The 22,350-nt window shown below is 44.7% G+C and overlaps 2 protein-coding genes across 3 annotated transcripts in view; both read left to right on the top strand.

The window, feature by feature from the left end:
- LOC309540037 (CD209 antigen-like protein 2) overlaps positions 1-22,350 on the top strand; it is a 62,468-nt gene that overhangs the window by 37,491 nt on the left and 2,627 nt on the right. Inside the window, exons 6-9 of one of the 2 annotated variants that reach the window (XM_082236623.1) lie at positions 15,306-15,404; positions 16,274-16,360; positions 20,764-20,915; positions 22,002-22,111. In XM_082236623.1, the coding sequence (XP_082092749.1) occupies positions 15,306-15,404; positions 16,274-16,360; positions 20,764-20,915; positions 22,002-22,111 (448 nt within the window). Of the gene's footprint in view, positions 1-2,042; positions 2,416-15,305; positions 15,405-16,273; positions 16,361-20,763; positions 20,916-22,001; positions 22,112-22,350 lie in introns of those variants that run through there. The other variant, XM_082236624.1, reaches the window with a different exon arrangement.
- LOC309540079 (CD209 antigen-like protein C) overlaps positions 10,076-22,350 on the top strand; it is a 38,377-nt gene continuing 26,102 nt past the window's right edge. Inside the window, exons 1-4 of the mRNA XM_082236742.1 lie at positions 10,076-10,197; positions 11,643-11,742; positions 13,303-13,404; positions 14,087-14,197. The gene's annotated coding sequence lies outside the window, so the exon portion shown is untranslated. The remainder of the gene's footprint in view (positions 10,198-11,642; positions 11,743-13,302; positions 13,405-14,086; positions 14,198-22,350) is intronic.

Below are 22,350 nucleotides of genomic sequence, written 5' to 3'. Positions count from 1 at the left end.
ACCAGCTCCAACTGGTATGCAGGCTGAGACCCTATCTGCCTGCAAACTGTCTCGCCGGAGTGGTGCATGCTCTAGTTATCTCCCGCTTGGACTACTGCAATGTGCTCTACGTGGGGCTACCTTTGAAGGTGACCTGGAAACTACAACTAATCCAGAATGCGGCAGCTAGACTGGTGACTGGGAGCAGCCGCCGAGACCATATAACACCGGTCTTGAAAGACCTACATTGGCTCCCAGTACGTTTCCGAGCACAATTCAAAGTGTTGGTGCTGACCTTTAAAGCCCTAAACGGCCACGGTCCAGTATATCTGAAGGAGCGTCTCCACCCCCATCGTTCTGCCCGGACACTGAGGTCCAGCTCCAAGGGCGTTCTGGCGGTTCCCTCACTGTGAGAGGCAAAGTTACAGGGAACCAGGCAGAGGGCCTTCTCGGTAGTGGTGCCCGCCCTGTGGAACGCCCTCCCAGCAGTTGTCAAAGCGATAAACAACTACCTGACATTCAGAAGACATCTGAAGGCAGCCCTGTTCAGGGAAGTTTTTAATATGTGACATTTTGGTGTATTTTTCATCTTTGTTGGAAGCCACCCAGAGTGGCTGGGGAACCCCAGCCAGATGGGCGGAGTACAAATAATAGATTATTATTATTATTATTATTTATTATTACTACTTGAAAATAAAACCCCAAGGTGGTTGTCACCAATGGAAGTGAAGGCTCAGAAAAAGCCTTCCCAAATGGCCGAAATATTGGGAAATTTTGGAACAAGAGGGAGATAAATTGAAATTGCAGAGCTTTGAAAAACTAAAAAATAAAGTGCGAGATTGGCTTCATTATTATCAAACACTGGAGGCATACAATTTGGACAAGAAAATTGGTTTCCAGGTGGAAAAATCAAAATTGGAAATAGAACTGTTAGATCCCAAAACTTAGACTCTGTCAAAGATGTATAACTTGCTGTTGCTGTTAAAATGGAATACTCAGGATGAAACGGTGAAATCTGCTATGATTAAATGGGCACAAGATGTTGGACATAACATTATGATGGCTGACTGGGAACAGTTATGGACCACAGGTATGAAGTTCACAGCATGTAATGCCTTAAGAGAGAATATTATGAAAATGATATACAGGTGGTACATGACACCAGTCAAGCTTGCAAAAATCTATCATTTGCCTGATAATAAATGTGGGAAATGTAAAGAAACTGAAGGTACATTCTTTCACCTTTGGTGGACGTGCCCAAGGATTAAGGCTTTCTGGGAGATGATCCATAATGAAATGAAAAAGGTATTTAAATATACATTTTTGAAGAAACCAGAGTCCTTTCTCCTGGGCATGGTTGGCCAATTGCTGTCAAAGAAGGATAGAACTTTCTTTATGTATGCTACAACAGCAGCAAGAATACTAATTGCAAAGTACTGGAAGACACAAGATCTACCCACCCTGGAAGAATGGCAGATGAAGGTGATGGGCTATATGGAACTGGCGGAAATGACTGGCAGAATCCGAGACCAGGGAGAAGAGTTGGTGGAAGAAGATTGGAAGAAATTTAAAGATTGTTTACAGAAATATTGTAAAATTAATGAATGTTAAAATGATGTCGGAATGAAGTTAAGTGGTTTTAGCAGCAATGTTATAAAGGTGTATGTAAAAATGGATTGTTAACAGGTGAGAATTTAAAGTTATAATATATTAAGACAAGGGATTAAGATAAAAACAAAGAGGGAAAGGATTTGCTGAATTAATTAATTGAACTGGAATGCAAAAAAGGGAGGTGTGAGGAGGTCAGGGAAATAAGTAAATGAAAGACAAGATATGGAAAGATTGATTTGTTTTTAATTTTTGTATTTTGTATTTTTTCTTATTTTTTCCTTTCCTTTTTTATTTTTATTATTGCAATTTTTTGTGAAACTTTAATAAATATTATTTTTAAAAAAAGAGAGAGAAAAAGAGCTGGACATCTTTTTAATGGTAGAAGGCACAGGGAGCACGTGAGGAAGTAGACATCCATTCTTGATTGATCAGTGTTGCTCTTTTCTTTTCAGGTACTGGAAAACAGGTGAGCCTAAAAACGCACGCCAAAACCACTGTGCCGCAATAGGCCTCAATTGCGGTATTGATTGCTGGATGGCATTAAAATGTGATCAACGCATAGGGTACATTTGTAAGAAGGTGCCTGATGATGCTTGGCTCTAAGAAGACACTTTCAAGATGAACGAAACTGGATCTCATGATCACTACACAAAAACAAAAACAACAGATCACCCCACCCTGCTGTTTTAATGCACAATCCACACTCTGCCATCTAGATTATGGGACTCTTTGGCATCAGCCCTCAAAAACACCTTGAAAAGACCTTATTCTGCAAGCTCAAACGTAGATGGCTATGAAAATAAAGAATGGAAGGGTCCAGTCATAGCCTGTTTTCTGTTTCATGTATTTATTTGCAATGCATATCAATATTTGTTTCCTTACTCTCTGTGTTTGATGCCCCATTGCTCCTTCTGATCTCCATCGCCACTACCTTACAAGGCACAGAAGGTCAACTATGCACGCTAGGCAATGAGAATGGGAGCCACCCAGCGCCTGATGTCCCCTTCTAGCAGACTTGCGTGGCAAGTTCCCGCCCCCCCCAGTGGAAATAAAGAAACATGACACAATTATTAAGGTTTATGGTCTAAATAGGGCCACAACTTTATTGGTTACAGGTGATGAATGGTATTGGCTTAGGCATTGGACCTATCTGACTATATCCGGCTTCACCCCGTCCGCTTGAAGTCCGGGAAGGGTTAACCACTGGTAGGGGGAGTCCTGCTGATGCACATCAACTGGGAACTCCCCCGGGGTCACTGCTCGGGGGTGTGCCTTAGGCCCTCACCTCCATAGTCTTTGGACAGGGCCACGCCCCCCGGAATCCTTTATTGGACTACCCTTCAATATGTGGGGCAGGTGATGGCACTTCCTACCCTCTTTCATCTACAAAACAATACCCATACCAATGGCTAACTGCCACTCGAGCAGAAGCTTGTGGCCAGTACCCTCAGACCTGCAACCAATCCCTAATCCCAGAAGTTATATCATCCAACCAAACATCATTTCCCGCGTTGGAAAGATGGACGCCATCATCTTGGTAGAGGGCCACTTTGCTGAACTGGATATTGGAGTGGTCAATGACCCGACTGTTGGGATCAAACCTCTATCGGGAGAAGCTGGCAACTCTCCCAGGCAGCCGGCTTGATCTCCGGTGACCTCCCTGGCTGAATTCCCCAGCAAACACAGGCTAGGTCTCTATAGGTGACCCTCTCCAGCATGGGAAGAGCACACCCACTCTTTCCTAACTCCTGGCCGGGACAAGAGGTAGTCAGAAACATCTATTTACATGGTTTTATTTCTGACTCTTCAGCATTACAGAAAACATGTCTGCTCTCCTCAAACATCGGCAAACAAGAGAGTAAGACTCCCTGTACAATCACAAGAGGAAGGTCTCATATTACACTCTGAGCAAATTCCGGTGAACTGCCCTGTGAACTGACTGGACCGCTGTTTCCCACAGTCAGCCAAATCACATGGTGTAAACAAGCTGGATGTCTGCAGCTGCGATGAGCTCATATTCTGACACCGACCCACCCCCCAGTGCTGCCACTCTATGCGCCACCGAATGTTCCAAAATCCTTCTAGCTTTGTTTATTGCAATAGGGCGCCAACAGTCCCTCCATACATGCCTCTCCAGCAGTGATGACCAAATTAGGGTTAAATTTGGAAATGAGGCAATCAAATCATAGAAGTCGTTGTAAATGTTCCACATCAAGTCCACGCCTTTTCGAGAGGCCAAATCATTTTATCCCAGCTGAATGACCAGGGCATCTGGCGGACCTTCCAAAGTGGCTCTGGCTTTCACAGCACGCATAAATTCCGCCCAGCGCATCCCCCTCCGTGAGATCCAGGGAACTTTTACTTTTGGGGCTAGATCCAGCCTGCTCTCCAGGCCATAGTTGATGGCACGGTTTCTAGCCCAGTGGACAATGCTGTGGCCTATAATCCAAATGCATGCCTGAAAGGAGAAGAATGCAACAAACCCCAGGTCAGGTATGATGTGATCAGTCATAAGGTCTTACAAATATACCTCTTAAATGCTTCGGTCTTCCATTGTCCCAAGTCCTTTATCTGCGGCCTGGGATTCCCCCAATTGCGCAGGGCTCCAGCCCTGTGCACGTGGTGGGGCCGTTAGGCCCGCAATCCCACCTCCTCTGCAGGGTGGAAGTGGCTTAATCACAAATACAATTTTGGGTTTATCACTGGGAAATTCCAGTGCCCTTACTCTCATATAGAGCTAACATTGGTCAACAAACACAGTGAACTGTTTTGATTTCTCCAGAACTTGGCAGGGGGCATGACTGGGGTCCACACCAGTGTGGGCACAGCACTGGCAGCATGTGCTGCTCCTTTCATGGCATTCATGGTAGCAGGGGTGCCAACTTGATTAAAATATTGGGGGTGGAGCAGGTAAGCTCCTCCCTGCATAATCGATCACAAGACAGTGCACACACATCATTTGAATGGCAATGGCGGCCCCCTAAAATATTTTATTGGGGCCTCTACCTCTTGAAGTTGGCTCCAATGCACAGTGGCCGTCAACTGAGTTAAGTAACCAATTAGACTCTGCTGTCCTGAATCATACCTTTACAAGGTGTGAATAATAGCTTGGTCTGTGTTGAGGACTAGCACCCCAGGAGTGTAGCCGGGGACGTCTCCTGCCACATCTTGCATGATTGATGGCTGGAAGTGGTTGTGGTTGCTTCAATCTGTCCTGTATACCCAGCCAAGGAGAACTGATATTTTTAATTCTTTATTGTCGGGGAATGAACTGAACAGGAAGACTCAGAAGTGTCCACTCAGTCTGTTCGGCTCCTCTCAGAAGAGGAGGGAGGGTGGGAAGGTTCGCCACCTTGTCTCCAGCAATTTCAAGAGGAGAAGAAGGCAGAACTGAATTATAGCTGAAGGTAGTGGTGGAGGAGGGGGGAGTGAAAGAGCAGACTGCAGAGATCTCCCTGGTAAGTTTGGGAGATTCTCCTTCTCCAAGGGCTCATCACTCACTCTGCATTCAGGTGCAAAGAATGCAGAGGTGTGTGATTCCCGGGATTTTCGGTAAGTACTCAGGATGTTGTTGGGGATGGAAGAGGTGATCTTCAGAGTAGGCAAGGTCTCCTTTTTGAGGAGACCTGGATTCTGTGTCTTGCAACCAGATGACTGAATAAAAAACATAAATATAAACTTGCTTGTTCTTCTTGTCTTTGATGCTACCAGGAGAGGAGAGGGTTCTTCGCTCCTGACATTTATTGACAAAAAGATATCATCTTGGTGGTATGTATGATACTTGTGTCTTGTGCCATAGATCCTTGTTCCTAACTCTCAAAGAGGAGGTCATGGAGGTGTTTCATGAGAGAAGTTCTGAAGCCGGCTTTCAGAACTTCTGTGGGGATTCCATCCTGTCATGTTTCTTTACCACATGCTTGATAGTTAGACTCATAGAATCATAGGAATGTAGAGTTGGAAGGGACTCAGAGGGTCATCTAGTCCAACCCTCTGCAATGCAGGAATCTCAAATTGAAGCCTCCATGACAGATTGCCATCTAACCTCTGCTTAAAAAGCTCCATTAAAGGAGTCCACAACCTCCTGAGGGAGACTGTTCCACTGTCAAACTGCTCTTAGTGTCAGAATGTTATTTCATGTAACTTGAAACCATGGGTTTGTGTCCTTCCCTCTGAAAGTGGTCTCACCTTCCATGTGACAACCCTGGAGGTTTTTGAAGATGGCGATCTTCTCTTCCCCATACTAAATATTCCCAATTCCCTCTGTCAGTCATCATAAGGCATGATTTCCAGCCCCTTGATCATCTTGGTTACCCTCCTCTGCGGGCCTTCCAGCTTGTCAGCATCCTTCTTAAATTGTGGTGCCCAAAACGGCACTCCAGGTATGGTCTGACCTAGGCAAAGTAGAGTGGTACTATTACTGCCCTTGAATGGGACACTAGACTTCTGTTGATGCAGCCTAGAAGAGCATAAGTTCCCCATCCCCCTGCTGCATCACACTCTTGACTCATGGTAAGCTTGTGGTCTCCTTAGACCCCTGGATCCTAGTAGCCATTTTATTTATTTTCTTGTTGTTAAATTTCTATAATGCGCTTCACTCAAAGATCACTCAAAGCTCACAGTGTGATAGCTTGCGTTTTTGAGGTACAGAAAGCTTTAATCTAAGTGTAGAGATCATTTCTTACCTCTTGATTCAAGTAGAAGGTTCTGGTATTTTCTCTGTCTAACACAAGCTAGAAGTTGGTGCCTTTTCTAGCTGGTGCAACCTGGAACATTTTAACTGACAAGTAAGTTTCCATTCTGCTGAGAGCAGGTGCTGTTTTGGGTTAAGCTGGTTTAAGCAAGAATGAACTGGTCCTGTAATCTTTCTCCCAAGGTCATGGTGCCTTTTAATAACAGGCCAGAGGGAGCCTGTTTTAATTCTCTCTTTTTCTTTCTTGGTTCTCCATCTGCTTTCTGTGTGTTTTTTCTCATTTGAGTGGTGATTTGTATGTGGTATATTTAACTTGATTCAGCATACAATGGACACTGGAGAATGCAAGGAATGTTTCAGGGGATGTCAAGTACACTGGCTGGCAAGGGAGTTTCCCTCTCCCTCCGGTAGTTTCCAATAAGAAGTAACAAGCCTTCTGTTGTTCCTGGACACTTTCAGTCATCCGAGTTCTAGGGGACGGAGGGACTTCCCCACCACTCTCAACTGAAGAATCTCCTAAAGGTTCCCTCCCTCCTGGTTGCCTAGCTACTACAGTGGTACCCCGCAAGACGAATGCCTCGCAAGACGGAAAACCCGCAAGACGAAAGGGTTTTCTGTTTTGGAGGCGCTTCGCAAGACGAATTTCCCTATGGGCTTGCTTCGCAAGACGAATTTCCCTATGGGCTTGCTTCGCAAGACGAAAGCCCATAGGGAAATGCTGGCGGTCGGGAGCAAAGACTTTTGCCCACAGCCGGCCTTCAGAAGAGGACCTCTTCTGAAGGCCGGCGGGGGGCAAAAGTCTTTGCTCCCCTCCGCCTGCCTGCCTTCCCCCCGCCTGCCCCGGGCGATCTTAAAATGCTGGCGGGCGGGAGCGAAGCATTCGCTGCCGACCCCCAGCATTTTAAAATCTCCAAGGGACAGCAGAGAAGTCTCTGTCCCGGGGAGATTTTAAAATGCTGGGGGTCGGGAGCGAAGCGCTGCCGACCCCCAGCATTTTAAAATCACCCCGTGTCCCAGGAAGGTTTTAAAATGCTGGGGGTCGGGAGCGAAGCGCTGCCGACCCCCAGCATTTTAAAACGCTGTTCCGAAGGGGGGGCGGGACACCTGCCCCAGCCGCCCCACTTCGGAAAGCTGTTCCGAAGTGGGGCGGGGGGCGGGGACACCTGCCCCAGCCGCCCCACTTCGGAAAGCTTTTCCGAAGTGGGGAGGGGGGGCGGGGTCACCTGCCCCAGCCGCCCCACTTCGGAAAGCTGTTCCGAAGTGGGGAGGGGGGGCGGGGTCACCTGCCCCAGCTGCCCCACTTCGGAAAGCTGTTCCGAAGTGGGGAGGGGGGCGGGGACACCTGCCCCAGCCGCCCCACTTCGGAAAGCTGTTCCGAAGTGGGGAGGGGGGCGGGGTCACCTGCCCCAGCCGCCCCACTTTGGAAAGCTGTTCCGAAGTGGGGAGGGGGCGGGGTCACCTGCCCCAGCCGCCCCACTTCGGAAAGCTGTTCCGAAGTGGGGAGGGGGGGCGGGGTCACCTGCCCCAGCCGCCCCACTTCGGAAAGCTGTTCCGAAGTGGGGAGGGGGGGTGGGGACACCTTCTGAAGGTGGGCAGGGGGCGAAAGTCTTTGTCCCCCCTGCCTGCCTTCCCAGGGGCTTTTAAATCGCCCCGGACAGCGGAGAAGTCCTCCGCTGTCCGGGGCGATTTTAAAATGCCGCCCGCCAGCATTTTAAGATCGCCCCGGACAGCGGAGAAGTCCTCCGCTGTCCCAGGGTTTTTTAAAATGCTGGGGGTGGGAAGAAAAGCCCTTGTCCCCCCCCCAGCCTTCAGAAGAGGTCCGGGGACAGACTGTCCCTGGACCTGGTCTGAAGGCGGTTTCCCTAGGAACGCATTAATTGATTTTCAATGCATTCCTATGGGAAACCGTGCATTGCAAGACGAAAAAACCGCAAGACGAAGAGACTTGCGGAACGAATTAATTTCGTCTTGCGAGGCACCACTGTATCTCAAAAATGTCCAGCTCTTCCCACGATTGAGCAGCCTCTGAATCTACTGGTCTCTCAGCTTCTGGTGTTAAAAACTTCCTGATACAGGGCTGCCTTCAGATGTCTTCTAAAAGTTGTGTAGTTCTTAATCTCCTTGACATCTGATGGAGGGGTGTTCCACAAGAAGGCCCTCTGCCTGTTTCGCTGCAACCTCACTTCTCACAGTGAGGGAGCCAGAAGAAGACCCTTGGAGCTGGACCTCCAGGCTGGACTATGGGGCTGGAGATGCTCCTTCAGGTATACAAGGCTGAGGCCATTTAGAGGATTAAAGGTCAGCACCAACATGTTGAATTGTGCTCAGAAATGTACTGGGAGCCACTAGAGATAGGACCAGTGTTATATGATTCTTGTATCTTTATACAGAAGGGCAGGATATGAATGACAGAAATCATTTTTGAACAATATTTTTATTGGTAGTGTCATATAAACATACACAAACATAATGAACAATAAGAGAAACAAGGGTACATAGTTATCATAGAATCATAGAATCATAGAGTTGGAAGAGACCACAAGGGCCATCGAGTCCAACCCCCTGCCAAGCAGGAAACACCATCAGAGCACTCCTGACATATGGTTGCCAAGCCTCTGCTTAAAGACCTCCAAAGTAGGAGACTCCACCACACTCCTTGGCAGCAAATTCCACTGTCAAACAGCTCTTACTGTCAGGAAGTTCTTCCTAATGTTTAGGTGGAATCTTCTTTCTTGTAATTTGGATCTTGTAATTTGTAATTGCTCCATGTCGGCTTCTCTGGAGCAGCAGAAAACAACCTTTCTCCCTCCTCTATGTGACATCCTTTTATATATTTGAACATGGCTATCATATCACCCCTTAACCTCCTCTTCTCCAGGCTAAACATGCCCAGCTCCCTTAGCCGTCATGAGGGGTTTCTAGCATATGAAGCTTAAAGGTAAATGGTAAAGGGACCCCTGACCATTAGGTCCAGTCGTGACCGACTCTGGGGTTGTGGTGCTCATCTCGCTTTACTGGCCAAGGGAGCCGGCGTACAGCTTCCGGGTCATGTGGCCAGCATGACTAAGCCACTTCTGGCAAACCAGAGCAGTGCACGGAAACGCCATTTACCTTCCCGCCAGAGCAGTACCTATTTATCTACTTGCACTTTGACGTGCTTTCGAACTACTAGGTGGGCAGGAATGTGAAGCTTATCAGAGTCCAATTCAGAGTTTGTGCAGATCTGTCTTTCTATTCAAGTACAATTCTCGATGAGTTGCCATTGGTTGAAGGTCAGTTGCATGTAGGGCTTTTTTGCATCTGGAACTCACTTGAACTCAGTTCTGACACCTCCCAGGTGGACACCATTGTGAGAGAGCAAGGGAGGTGTTCATGGTAGGTTCCAGTACCTTTTGAGTGTGGAAAAATAGCACTGGTGGCATGTATGTTTTGATGATGATACATTCAATAAATGTAGACCAAACATGTTGAAATTTAACTGCTTCTGTTCCTTTTCTTTGTGCTTTAACTTTGCAAATGAAGATTTACACTAATGCGCTTTGCCATCTTTCCTGGTACAAGTGTTGAGATAGAAAGCTTTCCAATATTACTAGCAGAGTTTATGAGGAGTAAGGATTCTTCTGGGGGATATGCTTTGAAGGTAAAGTATGTACCCGGCCTAAATAAAAAAAAATAAAACTAATAACTTTTGAAAAAATAAGTAGTATAACAGATCTCAAATAAACATTTCCCTGGATTTATGCTTTATGTGGAATGCTGATTGGATATGATCAGCAGCCAATCAGGAAATGGTATAGCCTAAATGGGAGGAGTTCTGGAATGCCTGACATCACAAGGGAGGTGGTTCGTAGCCAGTGGAAGGATGAAAAACCCTTAGGAAGAAATTAGGGAAAAGATTGTTCCATGACAACACCAAGGTATCCAAACAGAAAGAGGTCTGATGGGTGGAACACTTTCCTTACAAGCTATGATATTTGCAGGGTCTCATTCCAGGGCCAAAAGGTCACTAAGAGGCTAAATGATAGGGAGCTTTTATAAACTACAGGTGGTTTTTCTCTTTTAAATACTAGAACTCAGGGTCATCCAATGAAACTGAGTGGTGGAACATTTGAGGGCTGTGTACAGGTGCTGTATTACCAGTTGTATCACTGTATTACTGGCAGTTTGGCCAATAGCAACCACCAGGCAAGCCAGAGGTTCTTTGGATTCCACTGGACAGAGACTCTTAGGTAGAGACAAACTTTTATTAATTGGTAAACATTAGCAAAGAAATTGAGCAGCAATGTAGAATACAGTCTAACACAAAACCAACAGCAACTGGAATAAACTGTAAAGCCAATAATATAATCTATAAGCAGGCAGCCCTGTTTAGGGAAATTTATAATGACTGATGTTTTAATGTATTTTTAATCTTTTGTTGAAAGCCACCCAGAGTGGCTGGGGAAACCCAGCCAGATGGGAGGGGTATTATATTATTATTATTATTATTATTACTATTACTATTATTATGCAAAAGATCTTAGGCCACAATCGTCATAATACAGATAGCATAGGTTCAGTTCTTCGTGTCTCCCCAGCCAAAGGAGATCTGTAAGGCTCATCTGGGACACTTCAGACTGGCAGACGGTCGTTCTCTTCACATTCTGGAATGGAGCATAGAACAGTGTATCAAGATCTCCCTGTCTCCAGCTGCTGGCCTTTATATAGTCCATAGTGAAGGTCTCATTCCAAGCTGGCAACAGATGTAATTCATGATGTAATTCCATTCCCATCCTTTGATCTGACCTGGGAGTCGACACATGTGGGTGTGAGCCTTCATTTGCATTCTTTATCTGTGCAGTTCAGTCAATGTAAGGTTACTTTGCTCCATCCATCCCTCATGCGGTCAGGTGTTTGATAGCTAGCCAAGTCATGAAGTTGCTTTCACTTCTTCTCAAACAGCCAGGTTCCTTATATTAAAGCTACAGCTACATGGCAAATCACATTCTGTTTTATTCCCTGGCAATACAGGTGCCCTGCTCTGATTCATGGGCCCAGTTTGTCAATCCAGATCCAGATCATGATCCGGATCATGATGTAGAAAATACAAGTCTTTGGAAAACCCATTTGCTAGCTCAGATGGCTTCAAAAGAGAATTAGACAACAGCTTTCTTTCTTTCTTTCTTTCTTTCTTTCTTTCTTTCTTTCTTTCTTTCTTTCTTTCTTTCCTTCCTTCCTTCCTTCCTTCCTTCCTTCCTTCCTTCCTTCCTTCCTTCCTTCCTTCAGCTGCAGCATCAGATGCCAGGCTGGGTCATTGCCAGAAGGAAATGAAGTGGCACACTTGGAGGGCCTGTGTAACAGCTTCCCTCTTTTTCTTTTCCAGGTCCATCTCATTGTCTCCAAAGTCTTGCTAGACTCAATTGGATTTACATGCATCCAACTGAGACCAGATCTAGGACTCCATCTTTTCTGATGATTAGGAGGTAGTTATATAATTAAATGTATATACCTTCCTTAAAGGGTGAGGAACATGTGGCCCTCCAGATGTTACTGGTCTCCAACTCCTGACATCCCCAATCATTGACAATGATGCCTGTGATGGAGTTGGAACCCAGGAACATCTGAAGACCTCATAGGTCCCACACGATCTATGAAATGGTGAACATTTGGCAATGTATTATGGGGAAGCCACTTTCAGCCTGAGGGCTGGTATCTTGATGAAAACAGCTCTAGTTGCTGCTGCAGAAGGGACAAACACAAAATTGAAAGGCATTTGGACCTTTAGGCATGGTAATTTGGCACAGTAAGTAATCTTGACATAAGCAGATAGCCTCTAAATAAACACCAATAAATGTTGCAAAGCAGATACTGTATTTCTTTTTAGCACACACCAGTAACTGAGATTTCAGTTGCAATATTAGCAGAACTGAAAACACTCCATCTGATCTTATCAGCTGATGTACAGATCAACCCATTTCATTCACAAAGAAGATTGCCCCAAATTTGATTTACCCCGTAAAATAAATATAGAGTGAACATATGGATCAAACCCATAACTGTTGTTTGCAAATGCTTACTGAACTTCTAGAAACTAGATGTCCAGGAGTTTAGAAAGATATAGAATGCAAAATGAGAATGTGCTATATTACCTTAAAAAAAAAATTAAGAATTCCTTGGAATCCATATGGAACATCTTTTTGGTTTAAAACTGATCCAGCAGAAGAAAAAGAAAGACGTTTCAAAAATGTCTTTATAGGAAAGGATTGTCTGATACTTATAGACACCAAAGTGTAATATTGGAAATGCCTCATTGAGACCCAATTTTGAGTTGAAGTTGTTGTTCATATTAACTTTGTACCAAGGAAATCCTTGACCTTTGTAGATCTGCATCTACTTTAAAATTTATGTTCCTGTAATAGAAAGATTAAGTGGTTCTTTATAAAAGTCAATCCTTTATTAGGCATAGCAAACCACACATTATCAAATAAACACCATATACAAATTGTGCAAAATACGAATTCAGCATAACAAGGTTCGTCTCAGTCAGATTTTTAACTCCAGAGAAAATCAGTTTGCATAAATAATACAATATAACACTACCACATCACCGATCAGTTAAGAACAACTAAATCTCTTTATAATGGCCCAGTCTTTCTACATGGACAACACTCAAAAATTCAGCCACTATTAAAGTAATTTGATCATTCCTGTCCGAGAGCAGATCCTTAACCGTTGGTGGCATAGAATTGAGCCTGTTAAGTCGTAAGGCCTCTAATAATAGTCTTCTGGCATAAATGCCAAATCAGAAGAAAATATGCTCCAAAGTATCAGGTTCCTGTTTGCTACATTTGCAGAGATGCTCTGCTTCTGGGAGAGCCAAATATCTTCCAAGAGAGATTAAGTGCAGGACAACAAAAGCAAATATTGTGAGCTTTGATGCTTGACAAGAGACATATTCTGGGTCTTGAAGGTTAAACACCGACCACCCAACCAATATGTTCATATTCTTATCCTGCATGTTATAATAACTTGTTGTTTCACAGAGAAAACTGAGAGGATGGGGAAGCCAACGCCTGCAAAGCGTGCAGCGTCCAGAAGATATGGAATGTCCAGAAAGCGTAAAGCAGCAGCAAAAGAAACTGGTGGTCTGTAAACAGCACAGTCATATGGGATGAGGTTTCTCATAAAGTAGAGGAATGCATGGGAAAGGGAAGTTGATGGAGAGACAGGCAGGGAGTGGAGCCAGTCATGTTGTGCTAGGGAGGAGTGCAGAGAGTAGCACACACAGCTCTTTGGGTGCCACAGATCCCCTAATCCCCATAGAAACCCCAGGATTCAGCACACATTTTGCTGCTGACTGTGGTGTTCCTTTACTGTGTGCAGCCAGGAATGGTTCCATCATTAGGCAGAATGAGGCAGTCGCCTCAAGTAGCAGGTGCTGTGGTGGGTAGAGATATGAAGACCACACAAGCTGCACTGCACCTTCTCAGTTAGTCTGCTGCCCCATCAGCAGCATTGAAATATCAGCCAAGGGCCTGGCAAGTCTAGCTTCTGTATGTGGAATTATATGTATGGAGGGGGCATCTTGTCATTTGTCTGGGGTGCAGAAAGTAACATCTTCTGATCCAGACATTTGTAAGAAAAGTTTCCTCAAGCAGCAAGGCATCTCACCTTGCCATCTCCACCTGCTTATCCTCCCAAGTGCCCACCCCCTGAACAATGGACTGTCTCTGGCTGATGGCTGCCACAGCATATGGAAGCCTTTTTCCTGGGCTGGGAATGGTATGTTGGCTACCGATGGTTAAAGCAGAATTGTCTTTCTTCAAGCATCTGGTTTTCAGGACATGGTTACCTTCTTCCAATCTCCAACGGGTGAAAGATTTGTCATACTTGAGATTTGCATCCTTAGTGCCATGACACTGCTGATTTTCCTTCTATGTAAGTACATAATTAGCATACTTTGCAACTAATGTCACGGGCTTTGCTTCAATTCCATTAGCATTTCCAAAAAGAGATGGCAGGATCCACCTTCCATTTATCCCTTTCATCTCTCTTTGATCTCATGGAGGGAGTTACAGCTGTCACCCAGTGAGAGCAATGACACTGTTTTGTTCTCCCCGAATAAGTGAGTTCCAGCACTTGGAATAAATGCCTAGGCTAACACAAGTCCCTGGAACACCCTGGACAATTCCCTTTCCCAGCTTGCAATTCTCTGCTCCTTTCCCAAATAATCCTCATTTCCTGGGGGAGAGCCCCCATTCCTGATCCTCACCACCCTGTACTCTGCTAAGGCTCCATTCCCCTGAAGGAAAGTGCTTGGGGGAAACAGACTGCAGAGGATAAGGCCATGGCCAAAGTGCGTGGGTCCAGAGCTTACCTAAATATCTAGATATATGCAGGGCTTTTTTCAATCGGAATTCATCAGGGCTCAGTTCCAGCCCTTCTCAGGTGAGCTCTGTTGCCAATCTAAGAGAACAAGGGAGATATTAAAGGTGAGTTCCAGTGCCTCTTTTTTTAGAAAAATAGCACTAGATAGATGAACAAATGGCCTATATTCATAGCTAATTCATATTTAAAGGGCACTCAAAGTAAGCAAAGCTCAGGGGGAGGAAACCAAATGATCCAGGAATTTGCATACAGCAGGGCATTTGGCAGCCTGGCAAATGCATGCCCACAGGACAAAGAGGACAGGTGTATCTAGAAACCCAAAAATCTAAAGCTCTCAAAGGAAGGCCAAACCATCTGATGACAGAGGCAACAGGCTAAATGGAAACGGGACTTCAGACCAGCAGGACAGCCGCTATCAAGGCATAGGAAGCCTCAATATAAGGGTAGGGAGAAGAAAATATTAATAGAAATCGTATTTATGTTTTTGTTGATATGATTTTTTTATTCACCCTTCTCTCTAAGGTCCTGGGGCACATGAAAAGTCAGCAATTTAAATTCAATATTAAAAGCAGTTTGAAACCAAGTATCCCCTCCCCCAGGTCATCTAGGGTGCTAGAAAACAATTTCTTCATTTCTTTTCTACCTACCTCCTTATTAGATCAGAAGGAACTGAAAAACAGAGAGGAGTTTCAAATGGCAATGACCATGATTCGAAACTTTGTTGTTGGGATTGATTCAACCTATAAGGGCAAGGATGGTAAGCATTTTATATACAAATCCTCACATTTGCTAGAACATGTTTAATTTAAACGGACTTCAATTCCTGTAGTTCCCTTTGGGATTCATATTGTGTGAGCAAAACATTCAGTGAAACTCATCACCCAATAGAGTTTATCACTTTTTCACTGCTCAGCATAAAGAAAAGCAGGTGGTTGTGATTCTCACGTCTCCCCACTAGAAATGCTGTCCTTCCCCATCACACTGTAATTCACAATGTTTGTGCTAGTGCTAGATTTTAGCACTAGTGCAAAGGAACTTTGCCCCCACTTCTCCCTGCATGCCATCACCAAAACTGCACTTCAGAACAGAATGGAGGGAAAGGGGCTGAAGATTGCATTGCACAAGGAGAAATTCCTGAGCTTACAGAATGCCCTCTTTAGAACTATGTGGAAGGCAACCCAATATTCATCAGAAAAAGAGTTTGGGTGCCTGTATTTTCTTAGATTTCAGAAAGCATAATAGAAAACTGTAAAGTAATCTTTGCATATTTGGCTTTACTGTGTGACTCAGTGCAATATTGTTTTGTGACCCTGTGATTCCCAGCAGAAAAGGAGGACAAAGGAGGGGAACATTAGAGATACTTCATGAGCCACTTTCAATATGAGAATAGGATAGTGGATTGCATGGATCTTTGGTCTGATCCAGCTGCAGGATTCTTCTGAGGCTTTCCATTGGTGATCTCAGCCACAGAGAATCAAGTCTGTCCTCATATTCATAAGAACCCCATCCTGGAGCTCTGCTTCTTGTTTCAGGCTAGAGTGTTTGAAAATGTTTGAAAACGGTTTCTTAATATCTGCAGATTGTTATTTCAGATACTCCTGCCTTAAACTGTTTCAAATCTTTTAGACTTCCAAATACTCGCTGCAGCTCAAAACATATCAGATGAAATGGTGTATTATGCCAACATAAATGATCAACTGCAAAAGGAAATTGGTAAGCTACCCTATGATGTAGTGCAGTGGGATCCTGCCCTGATTCTGCCCCAGCTGAAAGCCCCTCCTCTAGCTGAAAACTCTTAGAGCCAGAGCAGAGTGCTGTCCTCCTTTGCATGGGGCCACCCTAGGAAAACATCAGAGATATTCAGTTCAACTCTCCTGATCTGCTGAATTGATTTAGCTTCTATGGTGAGGAAAGAAAAGACTGCCATTCTTTGCTATAGAAGAGACAATCAAAACAGGTCAGCTAAAAGACCTGTCCTTTATTATATTATATATTATATAATATATTATATTCCCCCATGATAGAGTGATTCTTGAATAGCACGTCCGAGGCAACTTCCGCCAACTTGGTCAGAGAGATTGCTGGGCAGTGGGGTGGTTGGTGCAACAGCAAAATCTCTTTCCTGTTTCACAAGCCCTTCATCAGAAAGAAGCCAAGAAGCCAGGAAGGCCACTCACATAATGTTTGGCCCATTGGCATGTGGGATAAAATACCTGTGGACCATCGCAACCCTCATTCTACCCACAGGCCTGTTTTGGTGCCACAGCAAGTACACAGACCACAAAAGCTAGGTCACGATAGGGTCCTCCATTAATCTGCACAGGTTTCTAAGGTGGGTTCTCCTTTATTAAATATACCAAGAGAAAAGAGCACACCAAGAACTCAGACCAATGTAAGTTTCAATAGTGGGAGTGGTCCCTACTCACAAATCAATAGTCAATAGTAACAAAAACTAATCCATTCAAAAGTATGGATTCTTTGTTGGATGTCAAACTCAGCCAAGAGCATAAGGTCAAACAGATTCCTCACTGGCCTTGCAGACAACTTCATTGTACAGAAAGTGGGAGAAGCAACAAGAGGAACAGCCATTTTAGATCTGGTCCTAACCAGTGTTGATGACCTGGTTAGTGGGGTAGAAGTGGAAGGGTCATTAGGCGCGAGTGATCATGCTCTTCTGAAGTTTACTATACAGCAGAAAGGAGCAGCCAAGCATACTAGGACTCAATTTCTTGACTTTAAGAAAGCCGACTTCATAAAACTTAGGGAAGTGCTGGGTGAGATCCCATGGACAGTAATACTAAAAGGAAAGGGAGTTCATGATGGCTGGGAGTTTGTTAAGAGGGAGATACTAAAAGCACAACTTCAGGCAATACCAATGACACGGAAACATGGAAGGTGCCTAAAGAAGCCAGGGTGGCTATCTAAAGAACTTTTAACCAAGTTAAGATTAAAAAAGGATGTGTACAAAAAATGGAAAAGGGGGGAAACCACCAAAGAGGAATTCAAACAAATAGCCAGCACATGTAGACACCAAGTCAGAAAAGCTAAAGCACAGAATGAACTCAGGCTTGCTAGAGAGGTTAAAAGCAACAAAAAAAGGCTTTTATGGGTATGTCCGTAGCAAAAGGAAGAACAAAGAAACAGTGGGGTCACTCAGAGGAGAAGATGGTGAAATGCAAACAGGGGACACAGCAAGGGCTGAACTCCTCAATGCCTTCTTTGCCTCAGTCTTCTCCGATAAAGAAAACAATGCCCGACCTGAAGAATTTGGAGCAAATGATTCAGCAGGGGAAACACAGCCCAGAATAACTAAGGAAATAGTACAAGAATACTTGGCTAGTTTAGATGTATTCAAGTCTCCAGGGCCAGATGAACTGCATCCAAGAGTATTAAAAGAACTGGCAGGTGTGATCTCAGAACCACTGACAGTCATCTTTGAGAATTCCTGGAGAACAGGCGAAGTCCCGGCAGACTGGAGGAGGGCAAATTTTGTCCCTATTTTCAAAAAGGGGAAAAGAGAGGACCCAAATCATTACTGCCCAGTCAGTCTGACATCAATACCAGGGAAGATTCTGGAGCAGATCATTAAGCAAACAGTCTGTGAGCACCTAGAAAGGAATGCTGTGATCACCAATAGTCAGCATGGATTTCTGAAAAATAAGTCATGTCAGACTAAGCTGATCTCGGTTTTTGACAGAATTACAAGCCTGGTAGATGAAGGGAACGCAGTGGATGTAGCCTACCTTGATTTCAGCAAGGCATTTGACAAGGTGCCCCATGATATTCTTGTAAAGAAGCTGGTAAAATGCGGTCTTGACTATGCTACCACTCAGTGGATTTGTAACTGGCTGACTGACCGAACCCAAAGGAGTCCATCAATGGTTCCTCTTCATCCTGGAGAAGAGTGACTAGTGGGGTGCCACAGGGTTCTGTCTTGGGCCCGGTCTTATTCAACATCTTTATCAACGACTTGGATGATGGACTCAAGGGCATCCTGATCAAATTTGCAGATGACACCAAACTGGGAGATGTGGCTAACACCCCAGAGGACAGGATCACACTTCAAAACGACCTTGACAGATTAGAGAACTGGGCCAAAACAAACAAGATGAACTTTAACAGGGAGAAATGTAAAGTATTGCACTTGGGCAAAAAAAATGAGAGGCACAAATACAAGATGGGTGACACCTGGCTTGAGAGCAGTACATGTGAAATGGATCTAGGAGTCTTGGTTGACCACAAACTTGACATGAGCCAACAGTGTGACGCGGCAGCTAAAAAAGCCAATGAAATTCTGGGCTGCATCAATAGGAGTATAGCATCTAGATCAAGGGAAGTAATAGTGCCACTGTATTCTGCTCTGGTCAGACCTCACCTGGAGTACTGTGTCCAGTTCTGGGCACCACAGTTCAAGAAGGACACTGACAAACTGGAACGTGTCCAGAGGAGGGCAACCAAAATGGTCAAAGGCCTGGAAACGATGCCTTATGAGGAACGGCTAAGGGAGCTGGGCATGTTTAGCCTGGAGAAGAGGAGGTTAAGGGGTGATATGATAGCCATGTTCAAATATATAAAAGGATGTCACATGGAGGAGGGAGAAAGGTTGTTTTCTGCTGCTCCAGAGTAGTGGACACGGAGCAATGGATCCAAACTACAAGAAAGAAGATTCCACCTAAACATTCGGAAGAACTTCCTGACAGTAAGAGCTGTTCGACAGTGGAATTTGCTGCCAAGGAGTGTGGTGGAGTCTCCTTCTTTGGAGGTCTTTAAGGAGAGGCTTGACAACCATATGTCAGGAGTGCTCTGATGGTGTTTCCTGCTTGGCAGGGGGTTGGACTCGATGGCCCTTGTGGTCTTTTCCAACTCTATGATTCTATGATTCTATGTATTCTGACAAGAATTACAAACTCAGATAAAGATTACAAACTCAAACTCATAACGATATGTATTACACAATTATTCGTTACAAATATTTTCTCCTTTTCACCCTGAGCTTTGCTGGATGGCACAATGGAGGAAACAAAGCAAGCCTTTTTTGTAGCCTTCACTGCCACTTGGCATCCTCAATGATAATCCCTCACAAGCGATCGAATGCATTCAAATGGATTTTTCCTCCCCTTGTGTTCAAGCCATCTCCCAGCTTTTTTCTTCACCCTCTCCTCTGCAGTATACCAGGGGGCCAAACAGGCTGCATAAAGCAAGAGCGGGCGCTCAGGGACAATCGTGTCCATGGCCCAAGCCATGGCAGGGGGTCTTCTGGGTAGTTGTGTCCACCTTGTGGCACTCCCTCCCACCCTATGTTAAGGAAATAAACAACTATCTGACTTTCAGAAAACATCTGAATGTAACTTTGTTCAAGGAATTCTTTTATGATTTGTGTACAATTGTGTTTTTATTTGTTGGAAGTCTCCCAGAGTGGCTGGGGAAAACCCATTCAGAAGGGCAGCATATAAATAAAGTACCGTTGTTGTTGTTGTTGTTTGGTTGTTCCTGAGCTCGGTGAAAGCTTGGCAGGAGCAGCAGTCAGATCAGCTGGAATATCCCCCAGAGCCATTGGAAGCCCACTGGATCCATCTTGCCATCTCAGACAGGGAGACTGCTTGGCAGCAAAGCGGGTGGTCAACTAGCAGAATCCCTCATCTGTCCCAGTTGCCCAATGTCAGGAATACACACTCTAGATTCCCCTCCCCACCTCCGCAACTGGACAGTTAGCCTAGAGAGAGAAAGAGAATTTTGATAAACCACAGCTGCCCCCCTTCCCCAACCTTTAATTCTGCCCTGATGCTGCCCTGAGTATCCAGGTGGAAACAAGTGGGTGAGGCCCCTGGGGTTCAGATAAGGCCTGTGAGGGGACATACATCTTTTATCTATTCCCTCAAATAAAAGATTCTTGACTATGCTCCCAACTATGCCCACCCAGGTATTTCCTGGCAGCATCAGGATGTTCTTATTTTAATCTTTCTGAGCTTCCCAGGTGACTATATGTTATCATGTGGCTGCAGAAATGAACTTAATAAAAATAATTGAAATCAACACAGAAATACAAGATTGTACCCCTTAAATTCCCTGTCTTGTTTTCTTTTTCTCTTCTTCCTCCATATCTGCTTGACTCAAAGACATCCTTATTAGAAACTTGGATGATGGTTGGGTTTTATATTCAAAGGCCTTCTATTTATTTTCTCTTGACCTACGCACATGGGTGGATTCCCAAAGAAAGTGTGAGAGGGAAGGCGCCAAGCTCATTTCTATTCAAACAAAGGAAGAACAGGTGAGCATCAAAGCCGAGTATAGAAAAGACAGGGGGTCTCCTTGAGTCAAAGGTTTCTTATCATTACTATCCATTTAAGAAGGTCCTATCCACCTCTATGCAGCCAAGACAGCAACTCCATCAGTCAAGTCAAGGGGTGGGTGGGGCAGGGAGCAGCTGCTACCATCTAGGACTCAATGAGGTTTCTTAGAACTGCTGAACTCTAATAGCCTGAAGCTGGCAGTCAGGAAGGAGGTCTTGAAGGAAGAGGAGTAGATACTCGAGAGGAATCTATCCCTTGAATTTCCTCTAGATTCTTCCTCTGCTCTTTGAGATGTACTGAGTGCTTAGAAAAAAAGTTTCCCTCACCACCCTAACCCTCTGGCAGGAGAGTATCATGGAGATGACTCTACAGGGGCTTGCAAGGTATATCTCCCAGCCCTTAGCCCAGGCAGAGGGGCTACTGGGTGCTGCAAGGCACAGACATGGGTGAGATCCCATTATCCCATTATCCCATCAAGCATACCACAACTGGACTGATTCCAGTGTCTCTGGAACCAACCATCAAACATGGATGTAGAAATTGGAGTATTTGACACACAGGTCACAGTCCTGCTAGGTGGTTCGAAGACCAACTGTTATATGGCACAGTCATTTACAGTATCTGGAAATTTTAACTTTGTGTCAGAACTGGGACTGATATGTAGCCAGTCTCGGTGAGGGTAGGTGAAGTTACCCTTCACTACAATATTTCCTAATTGGGATGCTTCCTTGATTCCATCATCAGCATCATCCATCATCAGCATCATCATAATTTGGATCAGGGGCACAGTAGCACATTCTCAGTATTTGGCGAATCGGAACCAAGGTGTTTGAGTACCAAGGCGTTCGAGAACGAAAGTACCACTGTATAGTTTTGATCACTGCTTCCCACAAAAATGTCTATTGGACCTTCAATGGTGGCAGCTGCTCCTTTATGCCTGTTGAATGTCGGTAAAGGGTTGCAGTCTCCCAGAGAAAGGGACATTGTCTAGAAAGACTTTGAGAGAAGTGTTTTTCTCCTCATTCCTACTGATGATTTTCTGTTTTTCTTTCTCCCCACCCTAGTATTTTATAAACAAGGAAGTAAAATTCCGCAAAATGGTTTTTTGGTTTGGATTATTTAAAGACACGCAAAGGACATGGACATGGCTGTCAGGTTCGAAGCCTGCAAGCACGTAAGTTTTTGCAGCAAGATTTCTTAATGGCATGTGCTCCAAAAGGTTGCAGATTATGTTTACATAATTAATTATTTCCCTCTCGAAATATATTTTGCCATGCAATTTTCTCTACTACCAAAGATCTACATATGTACTCTACATCATTGCCCAGATGAGCGGCTGCTGCTTCTCATTAGGTTGGAGAGGCAGGAAGGCTACTCTTCTTGCTTCTCCAACCTAGTGAATGGTTTGTTCTG

This window comes from Podarcis vaucheri (genome assembly GCF_965113315.1).
Source record: "Podarcis vaucheri genome assembly, chromosome: 9".
NCBI lineage: Eukaryota > Metazoa > Chordata > Lepidosauria > Squamata > Lacertidae > Podarcis > Podarcis vaucheri.
The sequence above is the reverse complement of the archived record's forward strand: the minus strand, read 5'-3'. Positions and strand labels throughout refer to the sequence as shown.